The 17,797-nt window shown below is 42.3% G+C and overlaps 1 protein-coding gene across 1 annotated transcript in view; it reads left to right on the top strand.

Annotated features, from left to right (window-relative positions):
- Positions 1-16,381, top strand: part of LOC119966170 (basic leucine zipper and W2 domain-containing protein 2) — a 60,779-nt gene extending 44,398 nt beyond the window's left edge. The window contains exons 8-12 of the mRNA XM_038797471.1: positions 1,613-1,783; positions 3,164-3,310; positions 5,152-5,290; positions 14,033-14,155; positions 16,111-16,381. Of these exons, the coding sequence (XP_038653399.1) occupies positions 1,613-1,783; positions 3,164-3,310; positions 5,152-5,290; positions 14,033-14,155; positions 16,111-16,142 (612 nt within the window). The 3' untranslated portion in view covers positions 16,143-16,381. The remainder of the gene's footprint in view (positions 1-1,612; positions 1,784-3,163; positions 3,311-5,151; positions 5,291-14,032; positions 14,156-16,110) is intronic.
- The last annotated feature ends 1,416 nt before the right edge of the window (positions 16,382-17,797 follow it).

Below are 17,797 nucleotides of genomic sequence, written 5' to 3'. Positions count from 1 at the left end.
CCCCTGGACAAAGGGAGACCCTGGAGTGCAGAGATGCACCCAAATGGCGTACGCATAGTTGCCGGCCATGTTGGGTGCCCCCTTGGTCGAAGGGAAACCCCAAAGCGCAGGGACCCAACCTCCTGGTGAGAGCGGTGACCGCGGGCATTTTGGACGGACCCCTAACAAAGGGAAACCCTGAAGGGCAGGGGCTCATCCACCAGGTAAGTATGGGAGATCCACAGGATCTGGGGGGGAGGGGGGGGGGGGGGGGGGCGGCGGTCAGGCACTTCCCCCCCCCCCCCCCCCTCCCCTCAAAAGAAAATACCAGGATTGTTACCTGAAACCTGAGGGGACTTAACGGCCTGGTGAAAAGATCCAGAGTCTTCGCCCACCTAAGAATGGCCGACATAAGTTACCTACAGAAGACTCACTTCAGGGAGAAGGACCGACTGCTGGTAAGGAACGGTTGGGTGGCACAGGCATATCATTCATGCAACGGGACGATGGCTAGAGGAGTAGCAATACTGAATAACAAGAGGACAAGGTTTACAGAAACCAAGACTGCTGGGGACGATACGTCATTGTCAGCGATGTCCTGGAAGGGGCACCGGTAGTGCTGGTAAATGTGTACGCTCCCAACTGAGACGGCACAGAATTTATAAAAAAGACCATGGTGGAAATCCCTGACATTGACACAACCAACTGACTTTAACTGCATACAGGACCGACTGACCAAACCCCAGAACGGGAAAAAGACTGGCATGGCTAGGGAATTGGGGGTATTCATGGAGCAGATGGGGGTGGTGGACCCATGGAGGTTCCTGCACCCGGGAGAAAATGAGTTTTCATTCTTTTCACAAGTGCACAAGGTGTACACCCGCATCGACTTCTTTGCAATGGGGAAATCGGTGCTTCGAGGGATTATAGGAGTGGAATACTCCGCGACCGTCATCTCTGACCTCGCTCCGCATTACTTGAACTTGAGTTGGAGACGGGCTGTGCCCAGCACCCCGCATGGTGGCTGGATACTGACCTGGCCAACAAGGCCTACTGCCAAAGAATAATCGTGGGCCATAGGCGATTAGGAGGGGAGGCCTCTCCCTCCACCTTTCGAGAGGCACTGAAGTGCCATGGTTAGAAGAGAGATTATACCTTACAAGGCATGCAGAGATAGGGAAGAGAGGGTGAACAGGTAGCAGCCTGGGATGCTGAAGTGGGGGGAGGAGTAAGAGGGGGACACGGGGGAGGGGCTGTGGTGGGGGAGCAGGGAGGGGCGGGCTGTGGTGAAGGGGGGAGCACGGAGGGACGGGCTGTGGGGGGGGGGGGGGGGGGAGTAGGGAGGGGGGGGGGGGGGGGGGGGGGGCCTGCGAGAGGGACCACAGGCCGCCCCTCCAGAATGCAAATAGGGTGAATTAAGGGAAGGTCAAGATAAATCTTTCTGTGTAAAAAAAAAAGTAAATAAACACAGCTAACAACATATATAACTCTATAAAATTTGAAAACGCGAATGAAATTGGAATCCCAAATAAAAAATAGCTTAGTGTCCATCCCAATTGGAACCATGTACATTAGGTGTTTTCATTCTGCTGTGAACAGTTTTACATTTACAGAACTATTATGTTTCTCACAGGAACTCTTCCCGGCAAATAAACAAAACTTTGAACATTTTGCCACATACTTCACTGATGCAGGTCTGAAAGAGCTATCTGACTTCCTCCGAGTCCAACAATCTCTGGGAACTCGCAAAGAACTGCAAAAAGAACTTCAAGAGAAATTGTCTCAGGAATGCCCCATAAACGAGGTATATTAGATTTGAGGTGCCAAATTTGTAGTAAACACCATCAAAAGATCACAAAAATGGGTCTGAAAATCTAACAGTATAAGTCTATCATTTAAAAGATCAGCATTATTGAAATTATTATAAGCTAAGATATAGACAGCATTTGATTGAGGTCAGGATCGTCGGCTGGAAGGTAGATCAGAGCGCAGGTGGTGGGTGGGGGCAGCTTCAAAGGAAGGGTTGGTAGACAGGGGAGGTGAAACCTTTTACTTAAAATATCTAAGTTCTGAATTCTTAATTTCTAACAATTGGGTTCTCCGTTGTTCCTAACGTAGCAAGATACGAATAACTAGTATTTAGAAATCGGGTATAATTCCTTGACCAAAATGTTCTATCCCTCGGGATCCTTGGATTCCTTGAGTGGTGCCAACACAAGTGTCTTCTGTTTGTGAAGTGATGTTGTATTGAACTGTGTTTCAGAAGAATTATACCAAAATATACTTTGTGTGGCTGAAAAGTCATGTAATTAAATGAGTTGGAGGTGGGGAATGTGCAGGTGCAGTTGGGTATGGATTCCATTAGTTCCAGGATGCCAGTTGGCAAGTTTGGACATTGATCCTGCTGTGGTTGGCAGGGAAGCTGGAAGCCATCTCATAATCTCTGAATACTGAAGAGATTTTGGAGTCCCACATGGATAAACTGGCAATTTATGCCAAGGGATACTGAGTCCCTCTGAGAGCTGGGATGTGTGCACTGCCAAATGGGTGGGTGGACACTCTCTTGTTTCCAATGTTAGAGGCCCCGATTCTAAGCCAATCCCAGCATATCTACAAGTGCACCTACTGGCAGAGTTGCATTATTTCCTATGAAGCAGCTTTTGGCCTGCCAAAAAAAGGAAATGCTAAAGAAACTTTGCATGCTGGAGTCTTGTATTGATTTACTGCAAAGTGTTAAAAGGGGAGGTCCACAATATCTGGTGACGATAGGTCACTGAAATGTTATTGTTGAAGTGAGTGATTGCCTGGCTTCCTAATGGCAAAATAGGTTTAATCAGTAAATGCTAAGTTAACCGATCTCCGCTGGGGTGATGGGAAAGCTACTACAACTGTCTTCAGAATCTCTCCGTTATGATGGGGAAAACAACCCAGTGACCGTTGAAATAAATGTAAATGTAGCAACTTGATTGGGCACAGTGGTGATGCATCCCGAAATGAAATACACTTGCTGTCCAAGACTAGCATAAAAATGCGATTGTGATCTGAAAGGGCATAGGCATGGAAAAGCATTCTGGGCCCAATAGTCTCACTTTCGGGGATATGGATAGGAGGAAAGCTGCGGAGAGGAAAATGACGTGGTTACTTGCCAAGCGAGTATCGTTTCACATAAATTTCTTGTCTTCAGATAGTCCTGTATGTCAAGGAAGAGATGAAGAGAAATGATTTGCCAGAACAGGCTGTGATTGGACTCCTGTGGGCATGTGTAATGAATGCTGTTGAATGGAACAAGAAAGAGGAGTTGGTCACAGAACAAGCTCTGAAGCATCTAAAGGTATGAAGCTCAAAGAACAACCCTCCCATGTAATTACTAATTTGGTTGCAAGAACTTTAAGATAGTAGATTCTCTTGGCGTTATTGACCCATAGTGAACTGTGGTAATATGGTTATTACATTTTTCTAGCTTCATCATTTCCAGATTAATTAGGCATGGGATTTTAAGAACACATACTGCTTAAAGAAATAATTTACAGGCACTTGATTGTTCATGCTAATGAACCTTTATCTACTGTATTATGGTTAAAAGCATTACATTTCAGAGTATAGCAATATCACATAACTTGCACTCCTTGCTCCAGCATATAATTTTATGATCTCTACATGTTCTGAAAATTAATAAATCGAAAAGGCACAAAGGGGTATCGGTGCCTGAGTGCTTCTGCTGACAGTAATCCATCAGCCACCAGAACTGAAGCATTTTATGCTTTGCCAGTTTCAAGAATTAATGATAGATTAAATGTTTACTGTTTAAATAACATCACCATGAAAGCAGTAATACATTTATAATCTGTTCTATTTGTGCTGTTGTATTCAAACAAGCTTGTTGCTACACACTGAATAACAATCAAACTTGTACCAACATCTTGAGTACGGGTGCTTGAACAATGGCCTGCCCCAATTCTAACATTACGTTTGATATCTGAAATGGCAATCATTTTGGGCTTACACTCCAGTGTGGCATGTAATTAAACTCATCTGCTACATATCTGCTCAATTGTGCTAAATTTGTAGGGTGACTAGGGAAGGGGGATGGGTGGGAGTCAAAGCAGGTTAACACGAAGGATTGAAGCTGTTGCTCATTTTATACACCTAGAGAGGAATTTGCACATTCCCCATTTTGAATGGGACCTGGGCCTTTTAAAATGGACTATTCATCCTTTAAAATAAAGCATTCAGCCCTACTACCCTTTCCTGCTGGAATCCCTCTGGTTAATCTTTTTGATTGTTCACTAAAGTTCAGTGGTTGTCACAAGAAACAGTGCACATTATTTAATTAGGAACCCAATTGGATTTTAACTTGGCCACAGTGTCTTCTACATTGAGGCCAACCATATCCAGTGAAGACAGGCCAGGAGCTGTGGGCAGGCCCCATAAAGAAAGTTGTTTCCCTTCCCACTCTAATTATGGTTAAAAGCCATAGACTTCCCATCTCCTGCAGGACTTTTAAATCGCTCCTTGCAACTTGCATATATATATGGCATGCCTTTTGATTGGTGGGCACCTAATCTTTGATTTGTACACACTGTCCTGCTTTCTTCTAGTGGGCAGCTGACAAGTAACATACAGATCAGGCTCCTGAGATGAAAGGGCGTTCAATCTCACCCATTATTGTATCACCTTTCTCCTCCACACCATGACCGAATGCGTTTTCTGGAAACTATTTTATCCATTCATTATCCTAGTTGTTGTCAAACAATTGAAGATTTTCATTTAAAAAAAGTTGCTCTTAGGCAATGGATATAAATAGGAATGTGTTTTTTTTTAAATAATACCAGCTGAGAATTATGTGGGGGAAAAGATCAAGATGGATACATTTTTGTCTTCAGTGCTTCTGGTGCAGAGTACCATATGTCAGGAAAATGGACAAGCACATATCCCTGATTTTGTGCATACTAAAATGAATGGATAGAAAATCGTAGAAGACATATACCCACATTTCCAATGTGTCCTTCTAGCACTCCAGTAGCATTAAAGGAAAAAATATACTCCAATCGATCTTTTGTAATTCAGAACATTTATGATAGAAATAGAATTTCTCAGTAACAATTGATAATGAAGGCAAGCAGCCAGTGTCATTTACCAATTGTAGCTAAATACACTTGTAATCATTTTCAGCAATATGCTCCGCTCCTTGCAGTATTCTGTACCCAAGGTACATCAGAGTTGACCCTGCTCCAGAAGATTCAGGAATATTGCTACGACAATATCCACTTTATGAAGACTTTCCAGAAGATCATTGTGCTTTTTTACAAAGGTATGCTTTGAATTGGCAAGTTTTCTTCAAGGAGTAATCTGTTCCCTAACAGTTGCAAATTAGATATAAAAAAGAAAATACTGGACAATCCTGGCAGGTCTGACTACATCTGTGGAGAGAAGGTAGCTAATGGATGACTCTTTGTCCAGACTCAAAACGTTAGCTCCCTTGTCTCTCCACAGATGCTGTCAGACTAGCGGAGATTGTTTTTTCTGCTTTTGTTTCAGATTCCAGCATCTGCAGTCATTTGCTTTTATCTTTGTGCAAATTACATATTATGTCTCGTCATAAACATGCATCTTAGAATCATGTTAGTTCATACTTTATCTTGGCTTACAGGCTCTATTAATGCATGACCTTTGCATAGGAGAATTTCTTATCAGGAAACCGAGTTCAGGGCACCACCAAAAGAATGATAGAGAAGCCAAGGTAATAAGGAATGATTAGGTTAGCTGAAACCTGGATTTTAAAATTTGTATAGGAGGGAGGACAATCTGAGTTAGATGAGGTGCTACATGGTTTTAATGTCCTGGAAAAGAAACAGTTGGAGTAAAAGGCTTGATGTGAGATTTGGATTTTAAGAATAGATTATGTATAGTTAATATTGTTTGTGGGTGAAAACAAGTATTTGGCATCAAAAAGAAAAGTAAGATTCATGGAGGCAGATGTAGCAATGGAAGGAATGTGAGTTTCATTTAAGGTCAAAAAAGATAGAAAATGCAAGAATTTTGACATATAAAGGGTGGACCCATTAAGGTGGTAACTATTCAATTAACCGTACCAGAAAAATAAGGAAGACCATAAAACATAAGAGCATCATTATGCCACTCGGCCCATCGAGTCTGCTCCACCATTCAATCATGGCTGATATTTTCTCATCCCCATTCTCCTGCCTTCTCCCCATAAATCCTGATTCCCTTATTAATCAAGAACGTATCTATCTCTGTCTTAAAGACACTTAGTGATTTGGCCTCCACAGCCTTCTGCGGCAAAGTGTTCCACAGATTCACCACCCTCTGGCTTAAGAAATTCCTCCTCATCTCTGTTTTAAAGGATCGTCCCTTTAGTCTGAGATGGTGTCCTCTGGTTCTAGTTTTTCCTACAAGTGAAAACATCCTCTCCACGTCCACTCTATCCAGGCCTCACAGTATCGTGTCAGTTTCAATAAGATCCCCCCTCATCCTTCTGAACTCCCAACGAGTACAGACCCAGAATCCTCAACCATTCCTTATATACTACAGGTTCTTCATTCCAGGGATCATTCTTGTGAACCTCCTCTGGGCCATTTCCAAGGCCAGCACATCCTTCCTCAGATATGGAGCCCAATACTGCTCACAATACTCCAAATGGGTCTAACAAGAGCCTTATACAGCCTCAGAAGTACATCCCTGGTCTGGTATTCTAGCCCTCTTGACATGAATGCTAACATTGCATATGCCTTCTTAACTGCCGACTGAACCTGCACGTTAACTTTAAGAGAATCGTGAACAAGGACTCACAAGTCCCTTTGTGCTTCTAATTTCTGAAGCAATTCCCCATTTAGAAAATAATCTATGCCTAAATTCCTCCTTCCAAAGTGCATAACCTCACACTTTTCCACATTGTATTTCATTTGCCACTTCATTGCCCAGTCTTCTAGCTTGTCCAAATCCTTCTGCAGCCGCCTTGCTTCCTCAATACTACCTGTCCCTCTACAGATCTTTGTATCATCTGCAAACTTAGCAACAGTGCCTTCAGTTCCTTCTTCCAGATCATTAATGTATACTGTAAAACGTTGTGGTCCTGTGAATGTGTCTCTAATTCACTTGTCTCTCAGTCCGGAGGAAACAGTCTCGAACACGTTCGTACTTTTTAGAATATTCTTTATTGCGATCGGGGCAACCCTCTAGGTCAGGGGTGGGCAAACTTTTCCATGCAAGGGCCACATTCAGAAATTCACAATTTTAAAGGGCTGCATAGTATATTAAGTAAAATAATTAATATTTAAAATAGCCAAAATAAAAGGTTTTTAAAGAAAAAAAAGCAATTAATTTTTATTAATTAATATTTTAAAGTAGAAACTTTACATGAAACAGATTTATTTGAAAAACAAATAACTCAGTTTAAAGAAAAAAAAGCAATTAATTTTTATTAATTAATATTTTAAAGTAGAAACTTTACATGAAACACATTTATTTGAAAAACAAATAACCCAGTTTAAAGAAAAAAAAGCAATCAATTTTTATTAATTAATATTTTAAAGTAGAAACTTCACATGAAACACATGTGCCAAGCAATGATCACCCTACTCAAGTCAACGTATCCACCCTATACCAGTAACCCAACAGCGCCCCCCCCCCCCCCCCCCCCCCATTAACCTTAAAATTAAAAAAAAAAAGACTTGATCTTGGTGGGCCGCATAAAGACCTTTGGCGGGCCGCATGCGGCCCGCGGGCCGTAGTTTGCCCACCCCTGCTCTAGGTATTCCAAAGAACCACCTCGGAGAGTGCCAAAATATTGCTCAAAACATCCTTTTTTTAATATGTTTTTTTAAGGGGCTGTCCCTTACATTCACTTGAGCTTGCCCCCATTACAAAGCATAACTTTTTGCCATAGATCCAATACATGATTAACTTGTTATTGCCATAATTTCGATACATGATTTTACAGACTTTGAGGTTATCTATTGACACATGAGTATGTAGCAGTCTTATTTGTAATTTTCCACTAATGTGTCCCATTAATTCTGGCTTGTTCTAGCTATTAACCCTTGCTTCACATTCTCAGTCCCAGCACAGACCCCTGAGGCACACCACTAGTCACCGGTTGCCATCCTGAAAAAGACCCCTTTATCCCCACTCTCTGCCTTCTGCCAGTCAGTCAATCCTCTATCCATACCAGGAATTTTAAGTCTCCTATGTAGCACCTTGTCAAAGGCCTTCTGGAAATCTAAATAAATCACGTCCACTGGTTCTCCTTCGTCTAACTCCCTTGTTACCTCCTCAAAGAACTCTAAGAAATTTGTCAGACATGACCCCCCCTGTGACAAAGGAGTGCTGACTCAGTCCTATTTTATCATGCACTTCCAAGTACTTCACGATCTCATCTTTTATAACAGACTCTAAAATCTTACCAATGACCGAAGTCAGGCTAACCGGCCTATAATTTCCCGTCTTCTGCCTCCCTCCCTTCTTAAACAGTGGTGTTACATTAGCCACTTCCCAGTCCTCTGGGACCCTTCCTGCCTCCAGTGATTCCTGAAAGATCACCACCAATGCCTCCACAAATTCCTCAGCTATCTCTTTTAGCACCCTGGGGTATAGACCATCCGATCCAGGTGACTTATCCACCTTCAGACCTTTCAGTTTCCCCAGAACTTTCTCCTTGGTGATGGCCGCTGCACTCGCCTCTGCCCCCTGATTCTCCTGGAGCTCTGGCATCCCATTGGTGTCTTCCACCATGAAGACTGATGCAAAGTAACTATTCAGTTTTTCTGCCATTTCTTTGTTTCCTATTATTACTTCTCCAGCCACGTTTTCCAGTGGTCCAATGTCTATTTTTGCCTCTCTGTTACCTTTTATATATTGAAAGAAACTCTTCATATCTTCTTTTGTATCACTAGTTAATTTGCACTAATATTTCACCTTATCTCCCCTTATTGCTTTTTTAGTTGTCCTCTGCTCGCTTTTAAATGATTCCGAATCCTCTGGCTTCCCACTAATCCTTGCCACTTTATGTGCTTTTTCTTTTGCTTTATGCTGTCCTTGACGTCCCTCGTCAACCATGGATGCCTTGTCCTGCCCTTCGCATGTTTCCTCCTCCTTGGGATGAATTTCTGCTGTGCCTCCCGAATAACCCCCAAAAACTCCTGCCATTGCTGTTCTACTGTCTTTCCTGCTAGTCTCCTTTTCCAATCAACTCTGGCCAGCTCCTCCCTCATGTCTTTGTAGTTACTCTTATTTAATTGTAATACCGTTACATCTGACTCCAGCATCTCCCTCTCAAACTGCAGGGTAAATTCATATTGTGGCCACTGCTCCCTAAGCGTTCATTCACCTTAAGATCCCCAATCAAGTCTGCCTCGTTACACATCACCAAATCCAGAATTGGCTGTTCCCCAGTCGGCTCTGTCACAAGCTGCTCCAAAAATCCATCTCTTAGACATTCCGCAAATTCCTTTTCTTGGGATCCACTACCAACCTATTTTTCCCAGCCCACATGCATATTGAAGTTGCCCATGATTATTGTGATATTGCCTTTTTTATTTGCTTTCTCTAGCTCCTGATTTATTTTCTGCCCCACATCCTGACTACCTTTTTACCTTTTGCGATTCTTCAACTCTACCCGCTGAGATCCTATGCCGTCTGATTCTATATCGCTCCTTGCTGTTGCTTTAACTTCATTCCTTGCTTACAATGCAACCCCGCCCCCTTTGCCCATCTGCCTGTCCTTTCGATAGGACACATATCCTTGTATATTTAGACCCCAGCCTTGATCCCCTTGCAGCCACGTCTCTGTGATGCCCCAACATCATACCGGCCAATTTCAATTCACGCAACAAGCTCATTTACCTTGTTCCGTATACTGCGCGCATTAAGGTACAACACCCTCAGTCCTGTATTGACCACCTCCCTTCTGACACTTGTCACCTTTTTTGCTCTGCCCGTTGGTGATGTTCTATTATTTTTGTTCTCTATTTCCCCTTCAGTATGACACCTTCTAAGCTAATGTTCTGGTTTCAAGAAATGAAAGAACATGCATTTATAGTATATAAAATATCGGATCCATTTCTAAAATATGTGCTCTTTCATTTTTCAGCATTATTCCTGCATGTGGTGAAGGTTAATCTATATTAACCCTACTCCAGAGGATTTGGGAATGTGTTTGTGAAAATATGCACATTAATTTAGTTTATTTTCTACTTCATTTATACAGTAGCATTCATGATCTCAGGGCATCCCAAAGCAAATTTATCACTGGTGTAATGTGGGAAATGTAAAATTAAAAAAATGTTTTTTCTACCAACTGAAAATCACACGGGATTAAGTTGTTAGAATTCACCTGTTGCATTGTGAGAACTCTGGAGATTTGAAGTAATAGATGGTGAGTTGAATCATCAGAAAAGAGTGGATAGTTGAATAACGAGCATAAGAGGGTAATGATATGAAGAAACAGATTGATGGGGAACCTGGAGGCATTGGTAATCCCCACATTAATGGAACACGGGATCCTGAAAAACCTGTTTGCAAAGAAATCATGCTAAATTTATTGAGTCGATAATCTCGCATAATTCACTGGGGCTGGGAGAAAACTTATGAACATCGTGAAACATATGTTTAAATCTCTCCAGATTTCCTTCCAGATTGCTTCCCCTTGTCTCAGTCTGCTCTGGGATACAGTTGACAGAATCCCTAGCCTGCAGTTCATTCACAGTAGCCATTTTAAAAATGTGAACCTGGAGACTTCAAACGTGGGATCCATGACAACTAAGTCTCACTTCATTCTCAACCAATATTTACAAATATTCTTTTACAGCAAGGCTGTTGAATAGCAACTGGAAACATTTAATTTCTAGTGGACCCAGGGAAAGTTGCTATATTGTTACTTTTTTTTTCCTGAATGAGTGCTAAATATGTCCCAATTCCCCTAAAGATGTTGCACTTTACACACACCAGTGTTTTAGAAATGCAATCAGCAGCACTGAAAGGAAAGGCTGCCCATTTTCAAATATCGTGGCCGGGATTCTCCGATCCCGTGCCGGGTTGGAGAATCATCTCGCTCCACGCCACTCGTTGCCAGGTGACGATTCTCTGGTCGTCGGTTGGGAGCCGTTGAAAGCGGGCTCCGGCGATTCTCCGCACTCGACGGGCTGAGTGCCCGCCGAGTTCCGCCGGCGTGGTTACGTATGGTCCCACCCAGCGGGACCTCTGAGTTCTGGCTGCGGGGGCCGTCCTGGTGGGGGGGCAGGAGGATTTGACACCGGGGGGGGGGGGGGAGTTCAGTGAATCCTGGCCCCTATGTTTTATTTGGAATGGTAGTTATTTATAGTTTATCATTGCATTATACAGATCAGTTATTTTCATTTTTGTTAAATTTGTGTCATGCTGAGCTTTTAATGGCACCTGTATTTTTTTTTCAAATCATAGATGCAGCAAGTTTTTTGTTCTTTCATATGATGCGAGCGATGCTTGCAAGTCCAGCATTTATTGGCCATTCCTAATTATAAATGATAAATTAGATTATCATCCTTAAATGCTCACTGCCTTCTTGAACCATTGTACTCCTTGAGGTACACCCACAGTGCTATTAAGAAGCGGATTTCATGATTTTTGACCCAGTGACCGTGAAGCAACAGCAATATAGTTTGAGCAGGTCAGGGTGGTGTATGTCTTTCAGGGCAAGGTGGGGGTGGGGGCTCCAGGGGCTTGCAGTGAAAGTGTTCCCATGAGTCAGCTGCCCTTGTCCTTCAAGGTCGTAGAGGTTGGTTTGGAAGGTGTTGTCCAAGGAGGCTTGGCGAGTTTCTGCAGTGCATCTTGTAGATGGTACACACTACTGTCACTGTATGCCAGTGGTGGATGAATTGAGTGTTTAAGGATGGTGTGCCCATTAGGCCAGTTTCTTTGCACTGGATGGTGTTGAGCTTCTTGACTGTGGTTGGAGCTAGACACATCCAGCTAAGTGGAGAGCATTCCATCACACTCTCAACTTGTGCCTTGCAGGTGGCTGGCAGGCTTTGGGGAGCCAGGTGCCGAGTTACCACACAATTCCCAGCTTCTGACCTGATTTTGGCACTGGTGATATTCATATGGCTGGTCCAGTTAAGTTTCTGGTCAATGGTAATCCCCCAGATGTTGATGGTGGGGATTCACCAATGGTGATATTGAAAACTGAGAGAGATTAAAGAGTAATGAATGTGATAGCGTATCACTGCAGAAAATTGATGCAATAACCGATAGTCAGAGTGATCAGACATGGCTTCATCCCTGATATTTTCCTTGACGTCTCAAGTTCTTAGTTTCTGCTGAGAGCTAAACTGTCAGTAGACAGTGATGAAAAGAGACTGGGTACTTGCTTACACAAAAGCAGTCCAAATTGGAGGATGCTAATGCAGTCTTTTCTCATAAATTCTACTGGGGACCTGGGAGTAATAACCCTACCATTTTTTTCATAAGCCGCAACAAATTTGATTATAAGGGCACAGTTCACTCCCCAGAATGTTTCATGACCAAGTATGTTACACTTGGCTGCTATGGGATCAAATGGCTACCGTAAGTTGGTATTCAGCAACATTAAGGATTTTATTCTGACTGTCGATATTGATCCTCCTAATACCTGTTACTGATGTATGCTTAATTAACTCAAATACTGAGAATGTAGGCCCGATTGTGATCGCGAGTTTGCCCGAATGGACAAAAGATATTTTATATTTAAAAAGACTATTTCTCCCCTTAATATTTTGGTTCTCTCCCCAAGCTACACTCCATCCCAACCAAGAGGGTGATTTGCTATCTTCCCTCTGCCAGTGCCACTTTGAAAGTGAGCATTAAAAATGCATTCGGTCCCTTGATTTTTCTGTTTCTAGAGCAGTTTTATATGCTGTAGAAAATCTTTACACAGAGCCACTGAACCTTGTGCTGTTTGGTTGTTCTAACTTCATCAAGGTCAACACCCAGATGGTGGACGGGGAGTAGAGAAACGTTGTGACAGTTGCAGTGTAACAGCTGGAGCCAATTTGGCAACCCATAATCTAAAAATGTATTATGGAATTCATCGAAATACTACCTACTTATTAACATGAGATCAATCGCTTTTAGCTACCATTAGTCATAATGCAGGTTGAGATGACACCATAAACTTGAGGTTTTCTTTTTGGAACTCTGACCATCATTGTTCATATGCATGGCAAGAGATGGGCGATGACCTGTGCCTGCTGCATTATGTCCCAGTGGTGCAGTGGTTAGCACTGCTGCCTCACAGCACCAGGGACCCGGGTTCAATTCCGGCCTTGGGTAACTGTGGAGTTTGTACGTTCTCCCCGTGTCTGCGTGGGTTTCCTCTGGGTGCTCCGGTTTCCTCCCACAGTCCAAAGATGTGCAGGTTAGGCGGATTGGCCATGATCAATTGCCTCTTAGTGTCCGGGGATGTGCAGGGTTAGGATATGGGGGTCGGGGGGAGTGGACATGGATAGAGTGCTCATTCAAGGGGTCACTGCAGTCGCGATGGGCTGAATGGCCTCCTTCTTCACTGTAGAGATTCTATGATTAAGTTTCAGAAGAAGCTAAAGGGGCATATTCCATGAATTAGCCACTGTGACTAACATTCGGTTATTTAATGAATCTTAATCACTCTAGTCAAGGTTTGTAAAACAAGTACGAGTACCTAATTGACCAGTACTATTATAGCCATGCAGTGCCATAGCCCTGTCTCTGACACTTGATCCTATCTAGTCAGTCCCCATGTTTAGTCAGCCAAGCAAATTTAGTCCTTTTATTTTTCAGTATGACAGTTTATGACAAGAACATCTGTTTGAGTAATTGCACTTCTAGTGGAACAGTTCAACACACTGCTGAGTCAATAGTCTTTAAATATCACTGAGCAACTGAGTCAGCCTATTAGGAAGAGATGATCAGCCTAGCGTAAAGTGTGCAGTCTGAATTCAGTAGCTGTGGTAAAGGATGAATAGCGCCATTATTTTGCCAGAAATTGTGTGCATTTGTTATTTTAAAAGAATGTTGATGTTCTGCTTACTACTCTGTATTGCAGCTGATGTTCTGAGTGAAGAAGCCATCCTAAAATGGTACAGGGAAGCACATGTGGCCAAAGGCAAAAGCATGTTTCTTGAGCAGATGACGAAATTTGTCGAATGGCTGCAAAATGCTGAAGAAGGTAGTATTAGGCAAAATATTTTTATTCCAGTGCATTTACAACGTGAGGCCATACAAATCTATTCTCTTCCTCGGCACCAAATGTCATACCCTTGGCCAACACATCTGCTGAAATAGGTGGAGTTAATTACATTGTAATCTCTTTTAAATGATCAATGTATTCTCATTTTCCTTGAACTTGAGATTTGAAGACATGCCTGATTCTTTCATCAGAACGCTCATTAGTGTGATTATGCACAGAATTAAAGTCTCTCAATTTGAGATTTAAAAATATAAGAGTGCAAAATATTGCATGAATACAATATCTATAAATCAGTTTTGCCATCTTCTAGTTTTTAATTTTTCTCCTTCTGAAGTTGCCACGTGCCGGATGACCATTGGCTGCTTTCCCCTGTGAGTGGGAGCGCTGACTGGTGGTGATTTAACCTGAGGATCACCACCCCTCGAGCGAGGGGCAAAGTTGAGAAGGCAGGGCCCACATGAATAACCTCAGCCGGTACGGGAATTGCCTCACACTGCATCATGTACCAGCTGTCCAGCCAATTGAGCTAAACTGCCCCCCCAATCCATGTCTTAATAATCTATTACTGAGTGAGTCGGGTTGTACAACAATTGGCATCTTCTTGGAACAGAGCAAATCTCGTTTCATCCCGATATTTTTTTTTCTGTTTGCCACAATCTGCTTTCAACAATATATTTGTGTTTGTGACAATCTCAAATCTCTCTACTTTCCCCCTGAGCGACACGTCACCATCCGTGTTGTTATGCTCCAGTAAGCCAGTTGGTGAAGAATTAACTGGAACCAGTCTTCACACACGTTTATAAGCATTTATTTAGTGTTACGTGTTACAAGTATATACCTCCTAACTCAACACATAACTAACTGATATCAGTAGCATAATCTACATCATACATTAGCAAAAGCCACTCAGCTCCTCACATTATTACAGCCTTGGTTAAACATGGACAAAAGAACTGACCTAAAGGGATGAGGTGAGAATAACTGCCCTGACATCAAAGCCGCAGTTAACAGTGTGGCATCAAGGAATCCTAGCAAAACTGGAATCAATGGAATTTGGAGGGGGAAGAGAAAGATCATTCTGATCGTTGGAGGTCAGTCATCTGAGTTGCAGGAGTTCCTCAGAGTAATGTCTTGGGGCCCAACCATCTTCAGCTGCTTTATCAATGGACATTCCTCCCATTCTGCTGAACTTTCCAGCATTTTCTGTTTTTCAGATTTCCAGCATCTGCAAAATTTTACTTTTATTTCAATGTTAATGATTCCATCATCCATCAAAAGGTCAAAAGTGGGGATTGCAAAATGTTCAGCACCATTTGTGACTCAGAACCATTAGTGATGCGGTGTCCATATGCAGCAATACCTGGACAATGCACACTGAGCTAAATCGCTGGCTTTTAAAGCAGGCCAGCAACACGGTTCGATTCCCGTACCAGCCTCCCCGGACAGGCGCCGGAATGTGACTACTAGGGGCTTTTCACAGTAACTTCATTGAAGCCTACTCGTGACAATAAGCGATTTTCATTTTTCATTTTTTCAAATACTCACCCAGAAGTGATCTCACTGGGAGCAAACTTTGAGAAGAAATCAGAAATAGAATTGTGCATGATAGTTACATATAAAGTGCGTCTACGGAATATTGTTGAAGCTCACAAAGTGCGCACAGCCTTTTATATATATATATATTACTGCAAAATGTGATATTTTCTGAATAAATATGAATTTAAATAGTTCCATTAACATTTCAGAGACTGTGAAAACAGAACAATTATTGAAGATTTTCATTGAGTCAAAGAGTATTGATACATTTGAAAGATTAATTATACCCATTATGCATGTATATTCAAACAATAGTTGAAGTGATTTGTCATTTTCCAGAATGTCAATAAAGGATGTAGCACTTAACAGAAATATAATGACTTTTATTTTCTTTCTAGAATCTGAATCGGGAGAAGGTGAAGATGATTAGCAACAGCTTGACCAAGTACAACGTGTAGTTTGTAGAGGTCTGTTCCCTCACCTGTACGGTTGCAGTAGAAAGAGGTTGTGATTCCAAATCAAATGGAAACTGTAGGATAGTCTTCCTTTTGTGTAGACGAACTGATGTGAAATAACCGACTTCTGAAGCATTACTTGTATTTTGGAATTTCACTCTGAGACTATAACAATTTAGTAAAGCTATTTAAAAGGAAGGTATGTAGCATAAAATTAAATAACTGTGGTCTCCTTTTATTGGCATTTTTTTCAAATTTGCTGAGAACATTACACATTGTTTTGTCAATCTTTGTAGTTTAATAACAGTTTGTGGATATGTAATTTGACACTAGGGATTTTTTGAATAAACCTTTTTGTACTTTAAAAAACCAAGTGTTGGGAAACCTTTTTCACTTTCTTGTACATCATGACACATTCCTTGCCATTTTCATGTGTTGTCCTTAAAAAATAATTATATTTTTGAAGACTTGTTTATTTATCCAAACCTTCAAAAACTACGGTTTGACAAGACGGTAGTTCAATCAAATTTCATGTTTGTATTTTGGCCACCTGGCTATGGAGAGTTCAAAAGGCATCATGTCAGGCCAATGAACAAATTGTGCGCCATCTGAAAACTGAAAGTGGCAACAGTGCAGCTAAAGTAGTAAGTTTGGAAAATGTGCCCTTGACATATGGATACTAAAAGCAAACGATCAACCAAAGATGGTTTGGGGAATTCTGCCTGATGCAGATCCTGCTTGGGTGGGAGCATTCTGGGAGAGACCTAAAACGGGATTTGTTCCAGGCACCAAACAGTTCACAATTGTCCTGGGCCCTCCCAGCAGATGTGGGGAGTGAACCTGGTACCATTCATTTAAATGGATTTGAATATTCAAAGTTGGCTTAACAGCAAATCTTCCGGGGACATGCAATGCTTTTCCCCACCGGTGTGACATGGTGCCGGTGTGCATCACTACTGGTCTCCACAAAGCGAAAGACCTATTGAAAGTGCCCCAATGCTAACATTCTTTGGGAGAGGTTGATGCTAGCAATCCTTTCAGGGAACAAGAAGATGTCAGCGATCTTTGCGAGGAGGGAGTTGATGCCAGTGATCATTTGCGGGGGGTGTGTCACTTTACTTTGAGATGGGGGCCCTGATCTCTGAGGAGCCGGACGCCTGCTGGTATCTTTAAACTCCACCCCTCTCAATGCTATTGCAGATCACGCCGCTTCTTTTCTTTCTAAAAAAAAGACTAAGTGGGGAGTGAATTGCAGCCAAGATCATGCCAACGCACTCGGCAGGAATTGTCCTGCATCTCCCACCGGCAGTGACACTAAAGTTAATTTTTGGGTAAAGTGAATTTCACCTGGAGTTTTAAAATGCTGTATTCATGGAAGATATTAAGTATACTCTGAATGAAGACATCAGATGACAAGTAAATATGGAACAAGTTGCTACATTGATCTGGAATTTACAGTCAGTAAATGGTAAAGTGGTCGTGGTAGCACAGTTGCTTCACAGCCCCAGGGACCCGGGTTCGATTCCCGGCTTGGGTCACTGTCTGTGCGGAGTCTGCACGTTCTCCCCATGTCTGCGTGGGTTTCCTCCCACAAGTACATCTGTTAGGTGAATTGGACATTCTGAATTCT

This window comes from Scyliorhinus canicula, chromosome 5 (assembly GCF_902713615.1).
Source record: "Scyliorhinus canicula chromosome 5, sScyCan1.1, whole genome shotgun sequence".
Classification (NCBI taxonomy): domain Eukaryota; kingdom Metazoa; phylum Chordata; class Chondrichthyes; order Carcharhiniformes; family Scyliorhinidae; genus Scyliorhinus; species Scyliorhinus canicula.
Note: the sequence above shows the minus strand (reverse complement) of the source record. Positions and strands in the feature narration are given on the sequence as shown.